Here is a 24,081-nt window from a genome sequence, read left to right as displayed (position 1 = left end):
GCTGGGGGGCGGGCAGGACGCGGTGGGGCCGCGGGCGCCATGGCTGCCGCCGTGGTGGAGTACAAGGGCTGGAAGGAGGGCTACCGCTGCGGGTACTGCGCCTCGGAGCGGGGGAAGGTCTCCGCCGGTAAGTGGGTGGAGGAGGGACCGGCCGGGGGCCGGTGGCGGGACCGGGGGCCAGGGTGAGGGAGCGCGGCCGCCCGCACTAAAGATGGGGAACCAGTAGTGAATATGGCGGGGCCGCCGTTTCCTGTGGGCGCTGCCGGTGCTTTGCCCGTAGCAAAGATGGCGGCGGCAGCGCCTGTTTCCGGGCGCCCCGGGGAGCGGTGGGGAGCGGCGGGGAGGCCGCTGTCCTGAGCCGGGCGGCGGGTCAGTGGGGGGCAGATGGCGGCGGCCGACAGCTCTCCGAGTATCGTCGAGTACTTCGGAGGAGAGGATGGCTACCGCTGTGGCTACTGCAAGAGCGACACCGGCAACCTCTCCCACGGTGCGGCCCGGGGGCTGGGCGGGCTGTGAGCGGGGCCGGGAGCGGGCCGGGCAGGGGCGGCTGGAGGCCGCGGGGCTGCTCCTGCCCGAGGGGTTGGCAGCGGCCCCGGCCCTTCCGCGTCTGTCCCGCCGGGAGCGGGAGGTGCCCGAGCCGCCCGGCTCCGGGCTTGCGGGCGTCCCGGGGCAGCCGAAGGGGATGAGCCGGGCCCGGCAGCCGCGGGCTCGGGGTGCAGCCGGAGGGGTCGGTGTGGGGCTGGGGCTCGGCGGGAAACCTCACCTGGTGGCCCGGTTATAGGAGAGCTGCTCTGTTCTGCGGGAAAACATCAAACATAACGGGATCTTATAAATGCTTTGGGATCTTACCAATGCTGATCAATATCTCAGGGTGGGTGTCAAGAGGAGGGACCAGACTCCTTTCAGTGGTGCCCAGTGACAGGATGAGGGGCAACGGGCACAGACTGAAGCACAGGAGGTTCCAGCTGAATATGAGGAGAAACTTCTTTGCTGTGAGGTGCCAGAGCCTGGCCCAGGCTGCCCAGAGAGGCTGTGGAGTCTCCTTCTCTGGAGACATTCAAACCCGCCTGGACACGACCCTGTGTGATCTGCTCTGGTGACCCTGCGTGAGCAGGTGGGTTGGACTGGGGGATCTCCAGAGGTCCCTTCAACCCCATCCAGCCTGTGATTCTGTGAAAGCTTTGTAAAGGACGAAATTTCATTCTTTCCACTAAAGCTGTGGCTGGTTTTGCTTAGGCCAGCTCAGTGGGAAGCAGATGGTGAAGAGGTGACAGTCCCCAAGCTCTGCTCAGCTGGGTGTCAGTTCTTCTGCGGGGGGTCCCTGCACATGGTCTGTGTCAGTTTCAGCGCCCTCAGGAGAGTTCTGATCCAGTGTTTCCAAACGATTTTTACAAAATTAAGGAGCAATTTTATGCTATTTTCTTGGTGTATCTCTGGGAAATATAGCAGGTGGAGAGGCAGATTTTCAACTTGTACCGTCAGAGCAATGCAGTTGATTGTACAATGCAGTTGATTGTATCCCAAGATTTATGTTGATTTTGGTTTTTCTTACTCTAATGTGGATGTCGGAAGGAAAATTACAAGAAAGGAAGGAAATTTACGAGATTTACGAATATGCCAAAACCTTGCAAGACATCTGTTGGAAACTTACCATTAGCTACTCAGATTTGTAGTGATATTTCTGTAGAATACGTTGTATTTTAATGTTTTAAAGCACGGCTGTGGTCAGTCAAGTATATTACTGTATCATTTATTTCAGGTATGTGGGCACATTCAATGACAGTTCAAGATTACCAGGATCTCATAGACAGAGGATGGCGAAGGTAAATTGAAAAAGAAAACACAAAGCCATGTTTTCTATTTTGATTCAATTTAGAATGTAGATTTAAAGTTTAGGTCTGTGAAACCAGTTAACTAACCAGTAACTAGGGTAGAAGTATTTGTCCAATGTTCCGTGACTTTTTGTAACATGATACTACTGAACAGGAAAATATTTGGTTATTTTAGAAGAACAGTTTTTTAGCATAGCAGCCAAAAGGTGAAGAACTTGATTCTTGACTTTTGTTGCTTGTCATGTAATATTTTGATATTTTAACAAAAAAAGTCGGTCTTCCAATTATTTTGTAGTATAACCAACAAGAAATCGTTCCATATTTATTATTATCTTTAGGTGTGGGAAGTACGTCTACAAACCTATCATGAATCAAACGTGTTGTCCTCAATACACAATAAGGTAAGAAGCTCGAAATATATTACTGTGATTTGATCTCTTCAAATATGTCCAACTATTTATGTTTACTGCTTTAAATACGAACACCTGATATGTTTTGCTGCTTTAATGATGCTTTGAATAATGAATATATGCTGTTGGGTTTGTGCACAGGCACACCAGTGGCTCTCTTGCTCACTGGTTTTAGGTGAACCAGCATGTCTGTATCCCGCAAACGCCGCTTTAGTAGCCCAAATAAGAGGCTCTCAGTTGAATAAATATAAATAATTGTAGATATACTTTTCTGCCTTTACTACTACTAGCAGTGGTGCATCTATAAGATGCATAAGTGAAAAATCCTGGTGTATTAGCATCCTAAGAAAGCTTTTTTAATGCAGTGCTTGAGGCCCCCTTGGCATATTATAGTGATACACACATGAAACATGACATTACGAATGATATTATGTAGTACAAGGCAACATAACTTCATTAACTCAAAAGTGTCAGTAAAATATTTGACCACTTACTGTAAGGCAATTTAAGATAGAATTAGAAATCATATACACGGTGTAACTTTTTGAAGTGGTTCCTTAACAATTTTTTTTCTGAAATAATCTTTCACAAAAGAATTAATCCTATTTTGTATCCTTTTAAGGTGCCAAGCTTTGCATTTTCAGGCCTCCAAATCTCACAAGAAAGTTCTGAAGAAGATGTTGAAATTCTTTTCCAAAGGAGATGTTTCGAAGGCAGCGAGTGAAGGTAAGAATTCCTTAGTGCTTGAAAACCAATGCTGATGTTTGAAAGGAGGATCAAATACTTGCTGGAGCGATCAGATGGCTGGATACAGATCAAATTTTTGTATATAAACCCCTTGATAAAGGGCTGGCCAGGACGTGTCTTCATGGTGTGTTTCGAATCGAGCGCTGTGTAGCCGGGATACCAAACCGCACAGCTGACTTGCTCTGTTCACGAATATGTTTCCTTATTTTTTATACAGACCAGCTTATTTTCATCTCCGGTCACGTGTTTACTTTCTAGCTGGGTGCTGTAGAGAATTAGACCCTATTTTTACCTCTGTTATAAAGGTGATAATCTGGAGAGGACTAAGTAGGGCAGCAGGTGGCAGAGAAAAGGGAGAGCGAGCAGGGAAAGGAGGGTTTTCTTCCAGGTGACTTAACGATCACCCCTCATTTATCCAACACCAAACCCAGTTGTTCTCAGTTTTGGTGAAGCTTGTGTTGGTTCTGAATCATTATAATTTGCCTCTGGTGTGTGTGTTGGTATTTTTGTATTTATGTTTGTTTGAATCTATGGCATGAGATTAGTTGATTACCCCTTTTTAGTGAAGAAAATAAAGCTGTTCTCATTTCTGAGTTGGTGCTAGTAATCCAGGTATAGAAACTTTCTGTTATTGGACTATTGCAAACAATCACTTTATCTGTTGGAAAACATTTGTAAAATTGGCAATAATGTTAATTGTGCAAAGCTTGAGCTGTGGTTATGTGGGGAGAAATCCACTCATGCAGTTTTAATTATTTACAGAAGAGCCTATGGATTCCCATGTAGAAGATGCGGTCGCGTGTGATTTTCCATACAAAGCTGAATCTCATGTCAGTCAGTCTGAACTGACTCCACTGAGTGTGGATCATGCAGAGAGGGTGGAAAATGAAGATGAGGACACAGGAGAAACAAAAGAAGAGGTGAATGAGCACAAGGTGGAATCAGGTTCTCGTCAGATATGTGCAGATAAAGACACGCCGCTCACCGGAGGACCAGCACATTCGGCTAAAATTGGTCACGCACCTCCTAAGCCAGGTAGGCAAGTTTCTGGTAGTAATTGGAATATAGTATCATGATCTAAATGTTGGTGGAAACCTTTTTATCTTGCCTAGAAAAAATATTTGTTTCTTTTTGTTCCCTACGCTCTTTCTAATTTATGGAATTATGGTGTATAAATTGAGAGGTGCTGTGTCTTAATTGTTTTCTTAATTTTTCCTGAAAGTTGCATTGATTTTCGTTATATTATTTTTTTTAGTTTAGTTATTTAGAGTATGTATCTACGTCTGTAGATACTGTATGCTTTTATTTTCTGTAAGCTATTTAGATTGCTGTCAGGTCAAAGTGATCGAATCTCATCAGACCAGTTTCCCGTTTGGGATACTTTTGTGTGCAGAATAAAATGTACATCCAGCTTTCCCTTTATTCTATGAGATGTGACTCAGGCTTTATGTACCTTGAGGGGTGGTCGTGCAGGACAAAGAGCTGGATGTGGCTTTGGCCAATGCTGCAGGAAGGTCCAGGGGTAGGTTAAAGCTTAACCTTGTCTCTTGTGCTGCAGTAGGAAATGGGTTTAAGACCCACATTTTTATATTTATCAATTTCTACAAGTCATCTTGTTGTTCTGTAAATTATATTGTCTACACCCCGTGAATACCCCTCTGTGAATAACTTGTTTCTGGCTGTATTTCTTATGCTTTCATGGACTATTTGCCATAGACCTTAACCAGCACTGGAAATATATTTAGTATGTTACCGTGTTTCTGTTTCTTAGACTTGAAGGAAACGGTGTAGCTTTCTGCTGATTTGAAAAACAACAACAAACAAACAAAAAAAAACAAACACAAAACCAAACCCACAGGTATTTTTGTTCCTATATAAAGACAGACATTTTCTAGTTGAGATTTTTTGTCCGTTTGGGAGCTTGCCTTGTTTTAGGTTTTAACTTTAGATTAGACAAGCAGTGTCAAAGAGGATTTGAACGTAAGAAAAACTGTAGATATTTCTACTGTTTTTTCTTGCTCTGAAGTTACTGTTGCATTTCTTTAAGGAACTACAGTAAGTATGGACAAGAAGTCGGGCAGTCGCCCTCATTTTACTTTCTGGCGCATTCATACAATGCAACAAAATGTGCCAAAACCTGAAGTCCTGAAGGTAAATGCTTATTAATTTCTAGAGTTTTATGTGAACCTACATCAAATATTGGCGGCCTTTCTATGATAATACTAATTTTAATATTGTGGTTGCTTTTTCTTCAGTGTGGAAGTTATTCCTCGGTCAAGCTTTTGCATGGTAATTGTAAAGTTTTCTGAAATGCTGCCTTTAGACTGAATTCAACCATGAAATCTTTACCCCAAAAAAGAATGATCTCGTTGCCAGTCCTCATCTTTTTTGGGTAGCTTGTTGTGATGGGGAAGGCCATGGTGGGTGATGCTGCATTGCGTTGTGATCAGGCAGAGGAGTCCTTGAGGGTCCCTGAGGAAGCATTGGAAGCTGTGGGTTCCTTCTCCTGCAGCCTCTTTTGTGTCCTGGCCGTGTTCTTGTGGGATGTGGGCGATTTTGGGAAGGACGATGGTTAAGGGATGGATGGATTAGTGCCAGAATAATGAATTTGACCAACAGCTTGCACTGGGAAAGAAGGTGGAATTGCTGATGGGCTCTTTGTGGCCCAGAGGTTGCAGATGAGGCACCTTTGGCTTACAGATTGTTTCCAGTTTTGCACAGAGTCTGCAATGGCCTGTTTGCAAAAATAAAGGGTATTTTCTGAATTGCAATTAGCTGATACATGGTGAGTAATGTTAGTTAAAATCTTAGCAAAGACTGGACATTCTAGAGTTTCTGCGTGTGTTGGGACATCATACTAATTCCTAATTTCACTCGCCTGTTATTCCGTGTCGTGCCAGTATTTATGAGAACTTCCAAGTACTTTTTCCTTCGTAAAGATTTTTGTCTCCTTCAATAGGTTGTTGGCTAATTTTGAGTAAAACAATGTTTTGTCCTTAATGAACACTCGTTCTGATTGGTGCAGGTTTTCAGCAGCTCAACATGGAATTTTGCATTTAAAGAATAAGCAAAGTTTTCAGAAATGCTCGATCAGAAAACTGCTGCACGGAAGCGGCACTGTTACCCGTTCCTAGAAAACTTGTCCAGAGTTTTTAAGACTATTTTATATTTTAATCTTATAAAATGCAGTCAAAACGTTTATAACCCTCAAAGCGTTTATAGTTTATATAACTTGTGTTTGTTGTGCAAATTTTCAAAACCCCCTTGTTTTCTAAATAATGAAAAGCATTGGGCTATGCAAACTTCATTTTGGAAGCAAACTGCAGTGGACATTGACAGCAGGTGGCGGTCTTGGCTAAAGATGAGTGTAAACCTGCCCATGTTTTGCAGAAGGTGTGGTATAGTCTTCAGTTACGTTAAGAATAACATGCAGTAAAACTTTAAACACTGAAAATGATAAAGAAATCTTGAAGCATTGTTTGTACTGTTTCAGAAAAAGAGGGTTTACTTTTATAGAGGTGAAATATTCATTAGTGTGCTGCTTCCTTTCTGGAAGTTTTAAATGAAATATAAAAGTGAATAATAAATGAATTGGAAAGCTTATTAAATTAATCATTCTTTTTTTTTTTTTTTTTTTTTTTTTAGGGTAGATGGTGTCACAGGTCAAATTTAGTTTAAAATTTTCCAGATAGAAAGATGTTTAGTTTTCATCGTGGAAAATGTAGACTTATTCCGTAATAAGATTGTTTAATTGCATTTTATTCCTTTATAAACAAACCGGGTCGTTGTCCTTTAGGAATAATGGGCTGTTTCTGCACAGTCTCGGGTAGAAAAGAAGGTTTGTTTATGTCTGTGTGCACATGCATTGTTTTAAAGGAGTTTTTCTTACAGCTTATGGAAGATGCGAGACCTGAAACAGATCCCCATACAGATGAAATCCTCATTCTTCAAATCTGTCATGGGTATTTTGAATAAAATCTTCTTCTGACTTGTTTGCCTGTGGACAGGTCACATAATATCTGTCATTTCCTCATAACATTTGTCCTTTTCTGGTGAATAATTTTAGCTGTGTGGGTGAAACAAATACTCAAAAACCTTAGGAGGTAAGAACACTCCATCATAGAATCTGCCGGTGCAATTATGGGATGTCTGAGGAGTACCAGGGTGGTATTGCTCCTTTTCTGAGTCCCTGAGATGCTCTCAGCATTTCAGCTGCCATGGAATCCACGTGGAGAAGCCAAACTGGGACTTTTCCGGGTGAACCGCCAAGAGCTCGCTGCTAATTTAGCCCAGGAGTGCACTTAGAAACTCTGTAAAGGATGCACATTAAAAAGAATAATTTACAGCCTTACCAGTAGTTAAAAGTTTATCCCAATATTATATTTTGCCAATTTCTATGGTGTATCTATTGGCAAAGAGAGATACAGGCAGCAGCTCTGAGGGCTGCGGTTCTTTGCATGTGAAGTGACTCTAAACGCATCAGTGAGGTTGTAAAATATCGGCGCTCTCAGCATTTCCAGTTTGCAGAAGGATTCCGCTGTTCTCGGTGCCCATGGGACAGTCTGGAGTGGGTAGAGGACAAGAAAGAAGTCAGTTTTGGCTAATAAATTATTGGTGAGGAGGAGAGAAAGCTCTTATTATGCTGTCATAGGAGTTCTGGAAAAAAAACAATTTCCATGTGATTTTTAGGCCTTCAAGAGAGTCAAGTGGGATAAGCCGTAGTTAAGTCTGCATTTCTTCTTTACTTATAAATATTAACAGAGTTGGAAATGTGTCTTCTTAATGCTTCAAATGGAAGCACCTCAGCATTCAGGGAACTTTGCTGTTCCAAAAGATCAGTCTTTGCAAAGTTGCCAGCCTGTCTTTTGCAAATTCAGGAGAATTCGAATGGAGTAAAAGCAGTTTGTCATAATATTTGCTACTGTTATGGTTCTGTGCAAGATATATGACTGTATTTCCCTAGATGGGAGTAGTTTTCTCCAATCTTCCCGTTTTTGAAATTTTTAATATTATGACTCCTTTTTTTTTGGCCTGTGAACTCAACTACCAGTGAGCTCCAAATAATAAAGCAAATGCAGAATTAGAGTTACTTTGTTACTTTTGCTGATGCAGTTTGGAGTGCAGCGTTTCCTCTGTATGGAACTTGCAGCAGCAGCTGCTGAGCTGAGACAGATATTCCCTGAAAATGGATCATTTCTTCCACCACTGTTTCCAGCGATGCAGCAGATTCCTATGGCTCTTGCACAGCTTCTGGACTTCTTGTTTTTCCTTGACTTTTTATTTTTCATTAGTGTCCTAAGTATAAAATTAATCCGGCCTCTTTGTTGGGGAATTTGGACCACTTGAACTTCTTTTTTTTTGTGTGCATGTCTTTGTGTTGCTTTAAATCTAAATTCTTCTACTACTACATACTATTTTCCACGCCGATCCATTTGTTTTCTAGGTTTGACTTCTCCTTTGAGTAAACAACTGTTCACAAATAGAACATTATGAACAGTTGGGATGTTAAAGATGTAAATCGCTAACAGTGAATCGATTAGTAAAACCATAGAATCTGAATATAATTTTATACAAAGATGTAAGCTCATGTGGCATTTTACTCTTTTTTTACATGACATTAGCGGTGTTGGGGGTATTTCTATGACTCCATAAGGACTCCAGATGACAAAAAGAAGAAATGCATTATTTTGTGTATCGTTTTGCTACATGAGTCTGTTGTGCAGCCACCTGGGTTTCCAATGCAGCAGAACAATTCTGTATGAGTTTGGCAGTGAGGTTTTGTAGTTTTGGTGTGGGTTGTTCTCTTCAGTATTTCAAGCTGATCCCGTAGCTGTCTGGATATAGTACATCATCCTACCACATATGAAAGAGGAGCTTTGCTTTTGTTTCTGAGAGGGAGATGTGGTGAAATGATTTATGGACAGACTTTTCAGACTTTTTTATGGACAGGAAGCCTTTTCATTTTAATTTTTAAATATAACCTTGGCTCTGGGATGGAATCGTGGTCAAAGTGCCGCGTTAAACAGCTGTAGAGGAAGAATCATCGCAACTTTACTTGGCATTGGGCATTGGTGGTAGTTGCAGATGTGAAAGACCATGTCATGTTCGGATATTAATGGTGATTTTTAACCGTTTCTTTGCAGTGATTATATAAGAACTACTTGTTCATTGCAGAATGCGGGGTTTAATTCTTTGTCCGTGCCCTTGTAGGGAAAGGGGCTGACCTGAGCAAGCCACCCTGTCGCAAAGCAAAGGACATACGGAAAGAAAGAAAACTGCAGAAGCTCCTCCGGAACCAGCCGTGCACGATTGAAGGCTCTCAATTTCAAGTGGGAGATCCAGGTTTCCTCTTGCAAAACTCTAAATCTAAACCAAACCAACCTAAAACCATTGAGGACTTCGTTTTTGTCTCTTTACCTGATGATGCACCACACAAATTAGAGGTAACGTCTCATTCATTGTTTGAGGCAAGTTAAGGAAAGGTCTAGTTGAGGAGGTTTTGAAATGCTTAGATGTTCTGGATCTGTGACTTAATGGAAAGGTCGTAGTTTAAACCTTGCAATATACGTGGTATGGCATGATATATATTAATATGTATATATGGTTGAGCTGAGCTCTGTGTCACCACAAGAGGGTACTCGTGCACTTGCAGTCAGTCATAGCAGAGACGAGTTCATTTACAAAATAACTTGTAAATTGATGCCATGCAGTGTGACTTGGGAATGAAATACCTTGAATTAACTTTGAGTGTTGAATAATGAGAGAGTTTCAATATTTAGTTCTGCAGTATACAAATACTTAGACTGTCCGTGCTAATCAATCTTGACAAGAAAGCAGTGACTGCTCCTAAAAATAAGCAGATAAGAAGACAGCTGCTCTTTATATATATTCATGTATGTTGATGTCTTTGGAAGCTGTAAAAGTGATGGTAGAAAATTTTGCTTAATATACTGGTTGCCATTAAATCTATTAGTAATACAAAGTCATCTCGAAGACTTTTGGACCTTTTAACACTTGTTAATCCTAAAACCAGGTACTTTTTTCTTTTTTTCTGGAAGCTGGAAAACTATCTGAATATAAACATTTTCCTGTAGTTACTGATGATCAATGATGATGTTGGAAATTAAGTGTTTAATCCTCTTTTGCTAATTATTCAAAGAGGCAGTGAGGATGACTTAAAAGATTCACTGAATAACTGACAAGCAGCTGTGAAGTGGATCCATCTCACAGACTCCTCTGGATTTTCCGATGAGTTGTATAACATAATTCTGATGGTTTTCTCTATGTATCTTCAGTTGGAAGATGCAGAGAGAATTAAAAAGAGGATGGTTCCAGCAGTGTTGTCCCAGATTGACTTTGCTCCTTACTATGGCTGTCAAGGGTGGTGGTTTTTGGGGTTTATTTTATTTTGGTTTTTTTAATAGCTCAGAGCCAATGCTATTTTTTAAAATAGAACCGTACTGAAAATTAGTGTTTTTTTTTTTTTAAATGAACATTACCGTAAACATGCTTGAAAAGAAATGCAATGTTATTCATGTGATCGCATTCTTTTGGTTAGGAAGCCATCATTTTTACTAAGAACAATTTCTAATTTATAGATTTTTATATTTTAAGTATATTTTTGTGCATGTAAGGGTGATGGTGGGATGGATAACTTCCTATTACAATTAACTCATAATTGAATATGGAAGCATTGTTTCCTCCTCCTCTTTCAATCTGAAAAATATCAACAAATCCCCTTGGGATTATTGCAATAAAAACACAGATAAAGCGCACAGATACGAGTCTTCCATCTGCATGGGTCCTTTAAGTATTTTTCAGTGTGTGTGACACAACAAGAGAAGGTTTTAAAAAGTACAGAAAATCTCTTAAAAATGTTGATCTGCGTAACATTTGTTGATATTATTTCCTGAGAACTATTTGTGGAGTTCCTCTATAGGCATTTTAGTTCTCTTCATTTGCAGTTTGAAAACCTTCTGTGTTATTCAGCGTAAATATAAAAGCCTTCAATAGCCTAAATTGAGCTGAAGAATTGGAAGGCTGTTGGCTAATACTAACGAAATTGTTAGGACCCTTGTGCAGAAAGTCAAAGTTTCTCTCTGTTGTGATATTTGTATATGTGTAAATATATAGTTATTGCATGATACTGAATAAAATGTGTTTAACTTCTTCTGAAGGTGAGGGTGGTGAGATCATCTCCGCCAAGTTCACAGTTCAAAGCCACATTTCAGGAGTCTTACCAGGTCTATAAACGTTACCAGATGGTTATTCACAAGGACCCACCTGATAAACCAACTATAAATCAGGTCAGAAGGGCAAATGAATTTTGTGCGAAGCTCAGCTTCCCCTCCATTTCACGTGTCTTGTTTCTAGGAGAAACAAATGTGGATTTTATATCCATTGTGTAATCAGGAGCGTGTAAAATACTCGTTCAAATAAAATCAACGTCCTGAAAGTGCAAACTCTTTTGATATCTTTTTGTGAGTGCCACAAGTATTTGGTGTTAATTGCAGACAGAAAAGTTAAAGGAGTTACCTGGGGATGCTGTTGTGGAAGAGATGGAGAGGAGGCGGCTTTGGGAAGTGGATCTTGTGGACCTTATAAATATGAATCTCGTAAGAACTAAAGCCAGGGGGACGCTTACCCTGATAACGAGTCTCATTGGCTTTGGTTTGAATGGTTCCCTAAGGAGGAACAAGCGTGATCAGGGCCAACATGAGTGAAGAATTTATCGCACGTACAAATTGTTGGTTTAAGGTTCACAGAAGTTTCATAAACCTCTTCACTTTCAATTCAGGCCCTTTAAGGAGTAATCTGTGCACTCCATCTAAATTACACATCATTACTGCTTCTTGTAATGAGCAGGCGATGTGTAATAGTTGACTGTCAGACATATTACGTCTCTAATACTGTGAAGGAAAAAAATCAAGAGTTTAGAGAAAAAGTATACGTAGCAAGAATATGTAATTGCTAAACCAGAGCAATGAGTGATGTGCCATTAAAATTATTAAATTTTAAAAGGCCTTGAGACTGTACAATGAAAATAAAATTTGTGGTTGATTTATTAGATAACTGTGTCAAAAAATAGGTTGACTAAACTTGTTCTTTAGAGTGCTCTAGCGTTATACAATTTTTAATCTTTAATGAAAGTATCAACGCTTAGTTTGAGCTTAGTGTTAGGTCAGACTTTTCCCCCATTTTCTTGTTGCCATGTTTAAAGCAGAAAACCGACTTCAGAGGCTTTGAAGTGGCTAGGAGGAGATCTTTCACTAGCCTTCCCTTCAGAAGCGTGTGACCTGCTTACGTGCACTCAAACCAGTCTGTTTGTATTTCCCTTGCTCTGAAGGTGAGGTTAGTACCTGTCTCCTTTGAGGACCCCCAGTTCAAATCATCCTTCAGCCAGTCAGCCTCTTTATTTGCCAAGTATCAGATGGCCATACATAAGGACACGCCTGCTGACTGTGGCGAACACGAGGTACAGTTCACTGCATGCCCCTCTACCCAAGCATTTTTTTATAATACGCAATTAAACGCTGGTGTCTCTTGGAGTGATTCTGAGCTGTAAAATGTTGGAGTTTCCATTTGGGAGGGAGAACATTGCGGTTTTGGGGAAGCTTCTGGTGCTTCAGCCTGGGGGAAACGGAGCTGAAGAGAGAGGGATTATGCACCGTCATAACAAAAAACCCCTAATATTAGAGATGAGTTAAGTACAACTGCTGTTTGTACCTGATTTGTAAAGACGTCTGGGAGTGAGATTTCCACGGGAAATGGGATAATGATATGAAAGTGCTTTTTTAACAGCAAAAGCATCTTCTGCTGTAAAGCTGTTTGCTGCCTTTTCCACATTTCTCCTTATTTTTTTTGTTGTCTTGCTTAATTTAACAGGTGAAGGCTTTAAAAAAATCTCAGTTTTATTCACATTGTGTCCTAGCATACATCTCAACTGGAACTCACCTTTGCAGTAGTGAAAAAATACTCTCAGCAGCTGATTATCTGAGATTCAATGAGACTCCATTGCAACTGAATAAAGGCGGCTTTTAAAGTAGAAAAGGCTGTTTACAGGATGCTAATCCTAATCTAATAAGTAAATTCTAAAAAGTGCTGGTGGGGTTCTAAACAAGCAGCAGTTCTCCCTTTCTCTGGCAGGTGGCACAACATTTTCATTGGCGGAATTAATCAATCTGCTACCTCGGGTCTGTCGCTTCTATCTACTGCAAAAGAGATATTTCAATATTGATCAGCTCTAAGTCAAACTTCTCTGGTTTTGAGAAAAATACTTGCAGAAGTGATACCGGGCAAGCTGTGGCTGGTTTCCAGGTAGAACAATAACACCACGTAATCATTATTGGCTTTAGTTCAAAAGAGTGTAAGGAGAGTGGTATTTTTTTCTGAGATCTCTGTAATGCTCCCGTGGAAAGCCGTAAAATTTATTCTGCTTTGTTTTGTAAAATAATAGGACTCATAACAATAAGTAGCAGTCTCTGCACTTTTTATAACTACTGACATAAATCGGGTTAATTATAATAATGTAAGAACTGGAAATGGGCCAAAAAATGGGCTATTTACTGGATTTGTAGCAGGCATTACCTGCCCTCATTGGGGACTTGGTGTGTCCGTCACGATGAATGTTTTGCAGCTCTAATGCTTCGCTATAGCATACATTCCACTGTGAATTTGCTCTGAAAACTCTGTTGCTGCAGAGAGCGTGGTAAGAACTTCATATACTTCCTTATTATTTTCAAAAGTTATTCTTTTTTTATACTTAGTCTTTTTAAAAATGATGGATTTTTTAAATACAAGTATCACATCATGAAGAATCAAGGGCAAAATCGCGATGGCTGCTTGCAGTTCAGGCTGAATAGCGGTTGTCTCAGTTCCTCAAATCTCTGTTTGGGTCAGTGTGTGGTTTGGTGTAGATTTGGGTTTGGTGGCTTCAATCACTCATGGAACTTAATTTTTTAATTGGAGAAGGCTAGGGGGGGAAAGCTTATAAAGTTGCATTAAGGACAGTTCAGGTTTCCACCGCCTTAAGGTGTAAAGTTGATTGTGGGAGAGTTGTTGCTGAATAATGAGGTGAATTTCTGTTCACACTGCCCATAATTTAATGGATTTTTATCCTCTTTCCCCTTGTTACTCGCCAGCAGTGTTTCCCTGCTCTGCCTTTATCTCCTCTGTCTGGCATCAGGTTTGTGCTGGCTCGGTATAATATTCCAGGGGAGATGTAGAACCTTGTCTGAAACTTCTAGTAAGAGTAAATACTCAACCTGTTGCTCATGGTTTGTAATTCAGGTGCTTCTAGAGCACTATTAGAACATGTTGTGTGTTCATGTGACTATCTATTCACAGTTATTAGGCGCTAAAGCTCAGTCACTTCAATCAAAAGCATTTTGTATTTCATCCCTGCAGAAAGAAAACTGAAGAATACTTTACACAAAATGTGTTTTGACATAGATTGGGAGCCTTTTTTGTTTTAATACTGAATCTGTGTGTGGGAGGATAATTATCTGAGTCACTTTTAAGAACAGAATATACCAGGTAGGGTAAAACTGATCCAAGCTACTGCCAGGAAGGGTGGAAAATGCTGTTTGAAAGACCTCAAACTTTTTCTTCTTCCTCTTTTTCAGCCTTTTCAATAGATCACACAGACATTATGGAGCCAAGCAGTTTTTAAGTAAAGGTAGACTGAAATTCTGTCCTGTACACAGGGCTTTATATCAGGGTAGTAACAAGTCTGTTTTGGGCTTTAAACTGGCAAACATCCAAGATATATATATATATATAAATCTAAAAATTAAATTTAGCTTTTAAAATGCACAGGCTAATCCATGTAAGGTGAATGAACCTCTTTTTCAGGGAGAGCCATGCACACTTTTGTGTTTGGAAAGTTTCTAGTTTGGGAAAAGTATTTAATTTGATATTTGGCTGAACACTTCATATTCGGAAACCTGGATATATTTAAATTCAGAATCCAACAAAAATTGTTATGGGGCACGGTGACAACTTCTTTTAGGAATATATTCTTAGATCGTTACTATTACAATATACTCTCTGCCTATATTAGCTGCTAGTTTAATATTAACCTTATTACATTAAAAGGCAATTTTAGGTATAGATTCTGAATTTTGGTGATTATTTGAAAATAACACTAATGTGGAAAGTTATAAACCGGTTCACGATGTTAAGAAAAGGTATGTGAACCATGAAGCTGATGCTGCTGAAGGAGTGTGGAAGAAGGACCTCTCATTGCATCCATGTAATGTCTGTCCATCTTTTCATCATGATTCGATGTGAGAAAAGGGAACAGTTGATTTGCAGTGCAGGGGATCCATGGAACACCTGACACCAAAGGTGACTTTGAACCTCTGGGCACTTTGGTTAGTGCCAGTTTGGGCCCAGCGATAACTGGTGGGTCAGTGGACTGTGGGCCTTTTTGAATTTAGCGTTTTCCTCCTTAATTTCTCCTCCCCTTCTGCATCTCTGATGGAGCTTACAGTAGCACTAATAATACTATTATTAACAAGAATTTAGTGCGAGATTTTGCTGCAGAGTCCTGCGATGGGTTTTGGTGATGCCGATTCCTGCCTGGTGCGGTGGCTTCTGTTTGTTCTAATGAAAAACAAGGCAGAAATTTCATAGCGGAATAAACATTTTCCGAGTCCCAGAGTTAGTGTTGCCTCTGCACTGATGAAACTTGCCTCTTCTATGGAAGTATCCTCACAATCTTCAGTGCCAGAGAATAGGGTAAAGTATATTTGCTATCTGCTCAATAAGTTAATATCCCAGGAGCCGTTTGAGTGTCTCATTGCTCCTGGAATCAGGTCCGTTTTCATCTTAACATAAAAGCTTACAACTATTTTCTGTGTAGGCTTTTACAGTGTTGATGATCCCCTTGTCTCATAGTTTGTCTGTATAAATTGAGATTCCCTTGGAAGTCTCAAACCTCTCCAAAACTTTTGGTGGGTTCCTGGAGGATTTCAGCTTCACAACGGACCCGGTTGTCTCTGTGCTTCGGAGCACAGTCAAGTGCTGGGGTTACACAAACTTGTTGGCACCTAAAAATATTTAAGTCAGCATGTTTTTATTGAATTGAATTTGTGTCCTGAGGAAAAACGTAGCAAACGATTTTCTAATTAAAGGTTGCTTCATGATACTTGCTCTTAAATAGTGCTGGGGAAGAACTGATGTTCCGGTTTTTCTCTGTGGGAACGCAAAACCTTATTAATGCAGAGTCATCTACTGTTTTGGTATTATAATGTACGTACTCTTATCTTTAAAAGAGTTGGAAGAATTCAGAAGGATTAGGGGAAACTTAAAAGATTATTAAGTGGCAAAGTAGCAATAGCTTCTGAATGAGGTAAGATACTGAGATGGAAAATAGGTGTATCACTGCCTCTTGGAGAGTTCATCCAGGGCTACTCCCGAATTAGCCAAGTCCCCGAACTGCTCGTTTTTGGAAGCTGTGAAAATGTGCAAGGGAAGAATGTGTTGTAGTGTTTGTCACATTCTATGTGTTTCTTCTGGCCCTTTATGGAGATGCTGTAAATGGACCTTTATCTCAGGTCCAAGACGGTAGTTACCATGCGCTGTTCCCAATATAATAGAGCTGTTATTCACTGGCTTTTTTGTGTTTATTTTTGTTTTTTGCTAGAGTAGGGGGAGACTATAATCATGTCTAATACGGGGCTCTGTGTCTATAGCAAACAAAATGCCACTGATGTAATCAATTGCAAAGATTTATTTACATGTTTACAGGTTAATTGCTTGGGGTTTTTTTTCTGCTTGGATGGTTGTTATATTTAGTTTGCAAAATGAGTCAAGCAATAATGAAAAAGCTGAAGTCATGAAAGCCTGGAAAAACTGGAAAAAGGAGATTTGTGTAGTGAACAGAGAGGAGAGAATGGGCCGAGCATCCTTTATTGAGCAGGTGTTGGTTCCCTGTATTATCAGTGGAAGGTCAGTTGGAGCACAACTGATAGAGCTGATCAGTAGACCAAGACTACCATAGTTACACAAATGGTATGAATGGCAGTTTGGCCACCTTTTTTCTTTGTCATAAGAAATATAGTAAATCGTATCGTAGCTTTGTCACGTAATTCATGCACACAGCAATGGACAAATATGGTTTTGGAGCCTCTTTTTTTTTAACTGAGTAATTTTCAATAGCATATGGTTATATTTCTGGGAGAAAACGTGCAGATTAATGTATGGAATTATGAACAGAATAAGACAGAAGGGTGAACTTTTTATGTGCCTTGTATAATCCCAAGAGGTAGAAGCACTGTGATCAATTGTGGAACTAAGTGCTGGTGCAGGGCAGTGTGGTTAGAGGTGGTTTCTCTACAGATATACCACAGTTGGTTATTCTGGTTTTACTTCAAGAAACAGAGAAGAATACGAGAGTGACCAGGTGGTACTTGGTGCTTAAACTTTGTAGAATTACAGTACAAAAATCTGAAGGTAGGAACGTGATAGAAAGAAACAAGATAGGAGTCACTGGGTCCGAGGGCTGGATCTTCAGGTGATAACATTGGATTTAAGGAAGGGTTTGTAATAGATCTGGCTTGACTTGTGCTTTGCTAAGAGCAATCCGTATTTGCAAACGTTTAAACTCTTGCTCACCACCTGTATTTCTGGGTAAGAGATGCAGGGAGGACTTCACAGAACACAAATCACCTGCAAGATGCTACAATCCAACTCAACCCCAGCTTTAGGATGATGAACGCATGGAAATATGTATGTAAATGTTTCAGAACACTTAGCCACCTACATGTCATTTGTGTTTTAGATGAGGTGTCGGAATGTATTTTGCGGTATTTAAATGATAGATACAGACGTGGAGCTGTGTAGCTCTGGAGGCAAAGATGAAATGAATACAGTGAAAACATTTCTTGGCCCTTTCATCCCCCAAATATATATTTTTTGATCCCAGTAATGTAATAAATGGCTCATTTGGAAAGAATAAAGGCCATATCCGTGGCAGTTCTTAATGAAGTATCATCTCACCAAAGGCATTGCATTTCTGACCCAATGCATTTTTTTTAAAGTGCTTCTTGAAGTCAATTATAGAAGCTGTCAGCATATTTTATAGACACACACACACGTATATATGTAAAACCTCTCAGCTACTTTAATTCTTTTGCTGCATTCTGTTCTTTAGCTAAAAAAAATAGTGCCTATAATTCCAAACTGAGTTTTACATATAACATTGTCAAGTAAAAGTTTGAAATTAAGTATTTTTCCTTCCTACTGCTTCTGTAGTGCATTTAACGATTGATTTGGGTGGTTTAAAACATTAATGTGATTTTTAGGCTTTAAATCTTATTACAATAGTCTTTGTCTTTAAGAAATACGGCTGAAGCGTAACTGAAACAAGTGATGTGGCAGCTACACGAGTCAGAAAACACTTCCATAAAAGATCATAAAACATTCTACAGTAGTTTCCAGAAAGAGTCAGAGCGAACAGTTTATTGCTGTTTAGACCTTCTGAAGCGAATGTTTTATTTAACTTTTCATAAGTGTTTTATAATGACAAACTTGTAGCAAAATAGTGCGTGTCTCTGTTCCCTCTGCAGAGCTCGCTGGGCGCTCTCTTTGCTTTGTGCTTAACTAAATATTTGTCTTGGAAGAGAAGAATTTCGCAACACACAAAAGATACACTGTTTGGAAAGGTGCAAAAAATTACTGCAATAGGTATAGTGTGGTGGTGGATTTTTTCTTCTTTTCCCCTCTCTTTTTAATTACATCCCAAAACCCCACTTGAACCAATATAGAAAACGGAGTGAGCAGCCTGGGAGATGCCAAGGAGCACATCCCGATCCATTTGAATGTTGGCATTAATATCAGCAGCCACTTGCAAACTTTTAGGTCTCTCTAACCTAGTTTTCCATTTTTATTTCATCTTCTAGTGAGTCAATGCTTAAAAAAGAAAAGATCCATAGCCTTTGTAGTTATTTTTAACGTTCTCTAGCTTGCCTTGGCAGCTCTATGTTTCTACAATGCCTATAACAGCTGAAGAGTTTAGGTGTCCAGATGATAAACCAAGTTTTCCATAGTCATTTCACTTCAGGTTCGTTTTGCGTAATAGTTTACAATGTTCCTCCTGATGTTTGACACTGTTTTCTGTAGAAATCCCTATAAAATAATAATAACAACAATAACAACTTAACTGTAGGAATGGCAGATCTCCTTTATTTTGAATAAGTTTCTTCCGAGCAGACGAACCCACAGCGACTTTTCGTAGGATCATAGGACAGTTTGGGTTGGAAGGGACCTTTAAAGGTCATCTAGTCCAACCCCCTGCAATGAGCAGGGACATCGTCAACTAAGGGAATTGAAATTTTAATTCTGAAATGTACATTCTGTCCCATCAGCAATTATTCGTTTCATTAGGCTGATTCTTGTCACGAAAACTACATTTGAGATGCGCATTTCAACTTTAAATCCCTTCTTCCCTTACACACTGTGCTTTCTTCACCTTCAGGTCTGTGGATACCTCTGAAACGGTATTTTTATAGCATTCCTATATTTTTGTAAGTCACTGTTGAAAGTGCCAAATAGAGCCAGCCCAGAATAAGTCTTTGATTCCTCTGCTACCTCAGCTCTAACATATTGTCCACTTTTAGGACAGCAGGATGGCTTGGCACTGCATTTCCTTGTAAATGTGCTACATTTTGTCCCATTTTCCCAGTTTTTACAGAAAGTTACAAAATTCTGGTTGTTTTCTTGTTTAATTCCAATTTGTTCTCCTTTTTTTTTCTTTTTTTGCAGGGGTGGGAAATGATTTTTCTTTCAGTGTTACAGAAAATTTGACTGATTTATTTTTATTGCATCGCTTATTTGTTCCTATTTTCACTTCACAATTTTCTGGCTAATATTGTTTCTAGTCTGTTTCGCCGTATTTAAATTAAAATATGCTGGTCCAATATACCGAATAAATCCTATCACATTTCCTAGGGCCAAGCATGCTTCTGACTGCAGACCAAGTTCTTTAGCAAGTAAACTGCCTTAGAAACAGGTTTTGTTGATGAACAAGGAGTTAATACTAGAGAGCAAAAACCTATTTATTCTTGAAAATAATAGAGCTGAAAAGGGGGACGTGGCTCCTTTCTTTGGCAGTGGGAGGGTGTCCCATGTGCTTGTGCTGGGTTTGAATGAAGCCAAGAGGAGCTGGAGAACACAGGAAAAGAGTTTGACCTGGAAAGGAGCTTCTAGAGAAGCAAAACCCACGAATCCTCCATCCTCTCAACAAGGATCTGAGCTCTTTGTTTCTCTCCAATTGTAAGATACCTAATGATTGCCCTACTTGAGGAGGAAACTCTCTATCAAATAAAAATATACATATGTATATATATGTGAAATGAAGATGTCAGGAGCCCTCTAGAAATAATGCCGTCTTTTGGTGGCTTGTTTCTGGTGTACACCAAGATTCATTTGGTTGCTTTTAGTTCCCAAGATGAGAAGCGTTCATTATATTGGTCTTGGAAACACGGGAAGGAAAGAGAGAATAAACTTGCTTGATATACATGATACATTGGAACCGTAGCTTGTATGACTTGTCCTCTGTATTTTGAGCCCGACATCTTTATGAAAAACCAAACCAACAAAACCATAATTACGACCAACAGCCTTGGTTTATTTTAATCCCACTGAGATTTTTTTGAAAGGACCAAATCCCATATCTGTTCCTCACCCCTTCTTTAATCAAAGGAAAAAGGCAAATACTCAGTTTTCCTTGGTAGTGAATTGTGAATGTGAGCAAACTTTGTCAAAGGGAAGATTATAAATGAGCGCCTTTCGGTGATGTCTTTGCACTGAAGATCTCATGGAATTTTATGGTTCCTGATGGTGACAACTGAAAGCTGGTTTGTCCCAAGAAGGTTATGATGTCATTGTGTGACATCATCGCTCTCACTTTCACAAAGTGAAACCACTTCTGGTTTAGAACCCAAAGCATCTGAAGATCTTCCCCTGCTTGTAAAAAGAAGCAAGTGTTAACATTCCAGTTTTATTACAGCTTTTTAAAGCTGTGCATGTGCTTTTCCTCAAGCCAGTAGGTTTGGGTTGAACCAAACCTTCCTTTTATTTTTCTGCTTTTCTCCCCGCTCTGATTTAATTCTCAGCGATGTGTTGCTCTCTTAGTTTTCTTAATTATGTTTAAGCTCATTTCCCATTGTTCTGTTGGTTCTTTCTGGCAATTAGTTTGCACCAAAGCAAAAATATTGTAGATTTCATATATATTAGACAGATTTTAAAAGACTAAAGTTCACGTAATTCCATTTGAAATTAAAATGAGAAAAGCATGGCTTTGTGAAAGGAATTTTAATTGTGACAAATTGAGTTATTTTACATGCAACACCAGCTTCTGACTGGATTTCTTTCATGGCCTTTCGAATCACTTTTGAATCGTGTTCATAATAATCTTGCAGTATTAAAATGAGTTTATTAGTTTAGAAACCGGATGGTACATTTACTTCAGGTTAAAGAAATGTATAGACTGGGTATATTCCTGGGTTATGAAGAAAGTGGATTTGGGGGTGGGAGGGGAGAGTAAGGTCAGTGGATATAAAATACTTATGAAATTCTCCGGCTTCGTGTTTCAAATTCTTCCTTAAAAAAATAATTGGGTAAAAGTTGTTTAATTGACTTTTAGAGATGATTCAGAGTCTTCTGAAGTTTTCTAGGAGCTTATTATGAAAATCATCTAACTTGGGAACTTCAGCATCAACAGGTGATATAATATGTAAGAGGACTTAAGTTGTTTTTTCTCGCCATATGATTATGATACAAATTCAAGTGCAGTTAAGATTTCTTTTTCTAGCCAGCAGTATAGATAGTTGAAAAGTATTATAGTCCCTGGCAAGCACTTTATGCTTAAATACACTTAAATAGTCCCCCCCTACCCCCAAGGCCAAGGGCTTGTACCGCAGGGCCTGCAGAATGGAGAAAACTGCTTGAAAAGTGGCGTTGGCTCCGTTTTCTCACCCACAGGGTTTAACTTGCCCTATAAAGCTAAAGTTACAGATTAAGAACTCTTGGGGGTCTTCTGACATGAAAATGAGTAACACATGGTTGATTTGCTCTGAAGCCGGCACATTCCAGCATCACTGGCTGTGAGGACTGATGCGCTTGCAGGGCAGGAATTCATGAGTCTGTTCTTCTTTTTATGGGAACATAACTCAATAATTCAAACTTTGAATCTCTTTTTTTTCCCCCCTCTTATTCTCTCATCCACCAAATCAATGCAAATTCTAGAATTTAATAAAGATGTTGCAGTCATTTGTTTTTCCATACTCCGGGTAATTTAGAGGGGTGATGATCTGAAGTGGTTAATTATAGGAAATGCGCCATCCCCTTTCTTCACCAGCACTTTAGAGAAATTCAGTGTTTTTCCATAGAGTTGATTATTTTAGCATCAACGGAAGCACCTCCCAGGGCGTCTTAGTGAAGGTTCAGGTTCAATATTCCCTTTGAGCTACAATGAGAATGGTCCAGTTAATGTTTGCAGAGGAATATGTAGATATCTATGAGCTGCTGTATTTTTATTTCCAAAATCTGCTTTATAGCATCTTCTGAAGAGAAAACTTGAATTGCTTAGGCTGTATATGGAACTCTGTCCGAAAACAGAAACTTACAGAATTGGCACTTTTTATTGTTCCTGCGCTCCTCTCCTCCCCTTCCCTGGGAAAAATGGGATAACTGACAAGTAATCACCCCATATTTTGTATTCCCCTTAAATAGAATACTCTTATTTATCTCAGAAATTCATAGAATTCTTGACAACAAAATCTAGGCCACACTCAAGTTTTTGTAGGTGTCTTGTATATTCTTTTTATCAAACTTTTAATTAAAAGTTCCCATTTACTATTACTTTGCTCTTTGGGAGCTGCTGACCTAGTAAATCATCTAGTTATTACAAGTGAGGGAATTAAACACAAACTGGCTTTTTAAGAAAGGAATATTTTGGGGTTGAATATATATTAGAACTTTGTAACAAGTTTAGTGTGGAATCTACCAAGAAGGAAGTATTTGTATCAAATAAGTAAATGATGGTATGTAAATAACTCTTGTATTTTATTACTCTTAGAACCTTGAACAAGCTTCAGATCATTAAAACCTTGACTTTTTGGTTGATTACCTGCAGCACCTCATTTCGTATTGAGTAAAGAACTGAGTTTTGAAAATGTTTGCACTTTCAGGATGTTGATTTTCTTTTTCTCCTTTTCCTCTTCTTTAGGCTTAAAACAGTTTTACATATGATATTTGAATATAAATTGATGCAATCAATTTGTATTAAGAGATACGAGGGCCCTAAACCCCTTTCTTTAGTGATGGGGCCGGTACCGATGGAATGGTGGGAAAAGACTCCCTGTTACTGTCAGTCATAGAGAAGGGTAATGTGTAATTTAGAATTAAAACATGATAAACAGACCTGTATTACAAGGTGATAATTCTCTCGCGTGCCATTTTAAAAAATAATTTCTATTTTATAGAAACAAAGTGCTTTGGATGGTTAATTATTATATCTATTTGTACTCATAAACAAAATAGTAAGTGGGAGATGGTTTATGGAAATTTGGTTTAAAACCTTAAAATGTGATGGTGTTTTTGAATATATGGTTTTGAAAAAGTGCATTTGTCTGAGTGTTAATGTATCCTGAAATACTGCTAATATTTTTCCTCTTTTTCTGCTTTGCATATTTGGACCGTCTTCTTGGGCACGTGTTTCTGATGAACCTCCCTCCATGCAGTTCACCCGATTCCTCTGTGATTCTCCCCTGGAGGTACGTAGACCTTCTGGACCCAAGTTTTGAATGGAGTGTATTCTTTCCTCTCCACTCTCTGTAGGCAGCAAACCACAGAATCACAGCATGTCAGGGATTGGAAGGGACCTGGAAAGCTCATCCAGTGCAATCCCCCAATGGAGCAGGAACACCCAGATGAGGTTACACAGGAAGGTGTCCAGGCGGGTCTTGAATGCCTCCAGAGTAGGAGACTCCACAACCCCCCTGGGCAGCCTGTTCCAGGTTCTGTCACCCTCATCATGAAGAAGTTTCTTCTCAAATTTAAGTGGAACCTTTTGTGTTCCAGTTTGA

At 39.5% G+C, this 24,081-nt stretch overlaps 1 protein-coding gene across 3 annotated transcripts in view; it reads left to right on the top strand.

The window, feature by feature from the left end:
* The first annotated feature begins 9 nt into the window (after positions 1–9).
* ATE1 (arginyltransferase 1) overlaps positions 10–24,081 on the top strand; it is an 81,303-nt gene continuing 57,231 nt past the window's right edge. The window contains exons 1-8 of one of the 3 annotated variants that reach the window (XM_082052434.1): positions 10–127; positions 1,760–1,823; positions 2,171–2,233; positions 2,865–2,968; positions 3,752–4,024; positions 9,200–9,432; positions 11,167–11,295; positions 23,737–23,769. In XM_082052434.1, the coding sequence (XP_081908560.1) occupies positions 40–127; positions 1,760–1,823; positions 2,171–2,233; positions 2,865–2,968; positions 3,752–4,024; positions 9,200–9,432; positions 11,167–11,295; positions 23,737–23,769 (987 nt within the window). In that variant the 5' untranslated portion in view covers positions 10–39. Of the gene's footprint in view, positions 128–295; positions 488–1,759; positions 1,824–2,170; positions 2,234–2,864; positions 2,969–3,751; positions 4,025–9,199; positions 9,433–11,166; positions 11,296–12,335; positions 12,465–23,736; positions 23,770–24,081 lie in introns of those variants that run through there. The other 2 variants (XM_082052433.1, XM_082052432.1) reach the window with 2 other exon arrangements.

Source organism: Streptopelia decaocto, assembly GCF_964273445.1.
Source record: "Streptopelia decaocto genome assembly, chromosome: 5".
Taxonomy (NCBI): Eukaryota; Metazoa; Chordata; class Aves; order Columbiformes; family Columbidae; genus Streptopelia; species Streptopelia decaocto.
Note: the sequence above shows the minus strand (reverse complement) of the source record. Positions and strands in the feature narration are given on the sequence as shown.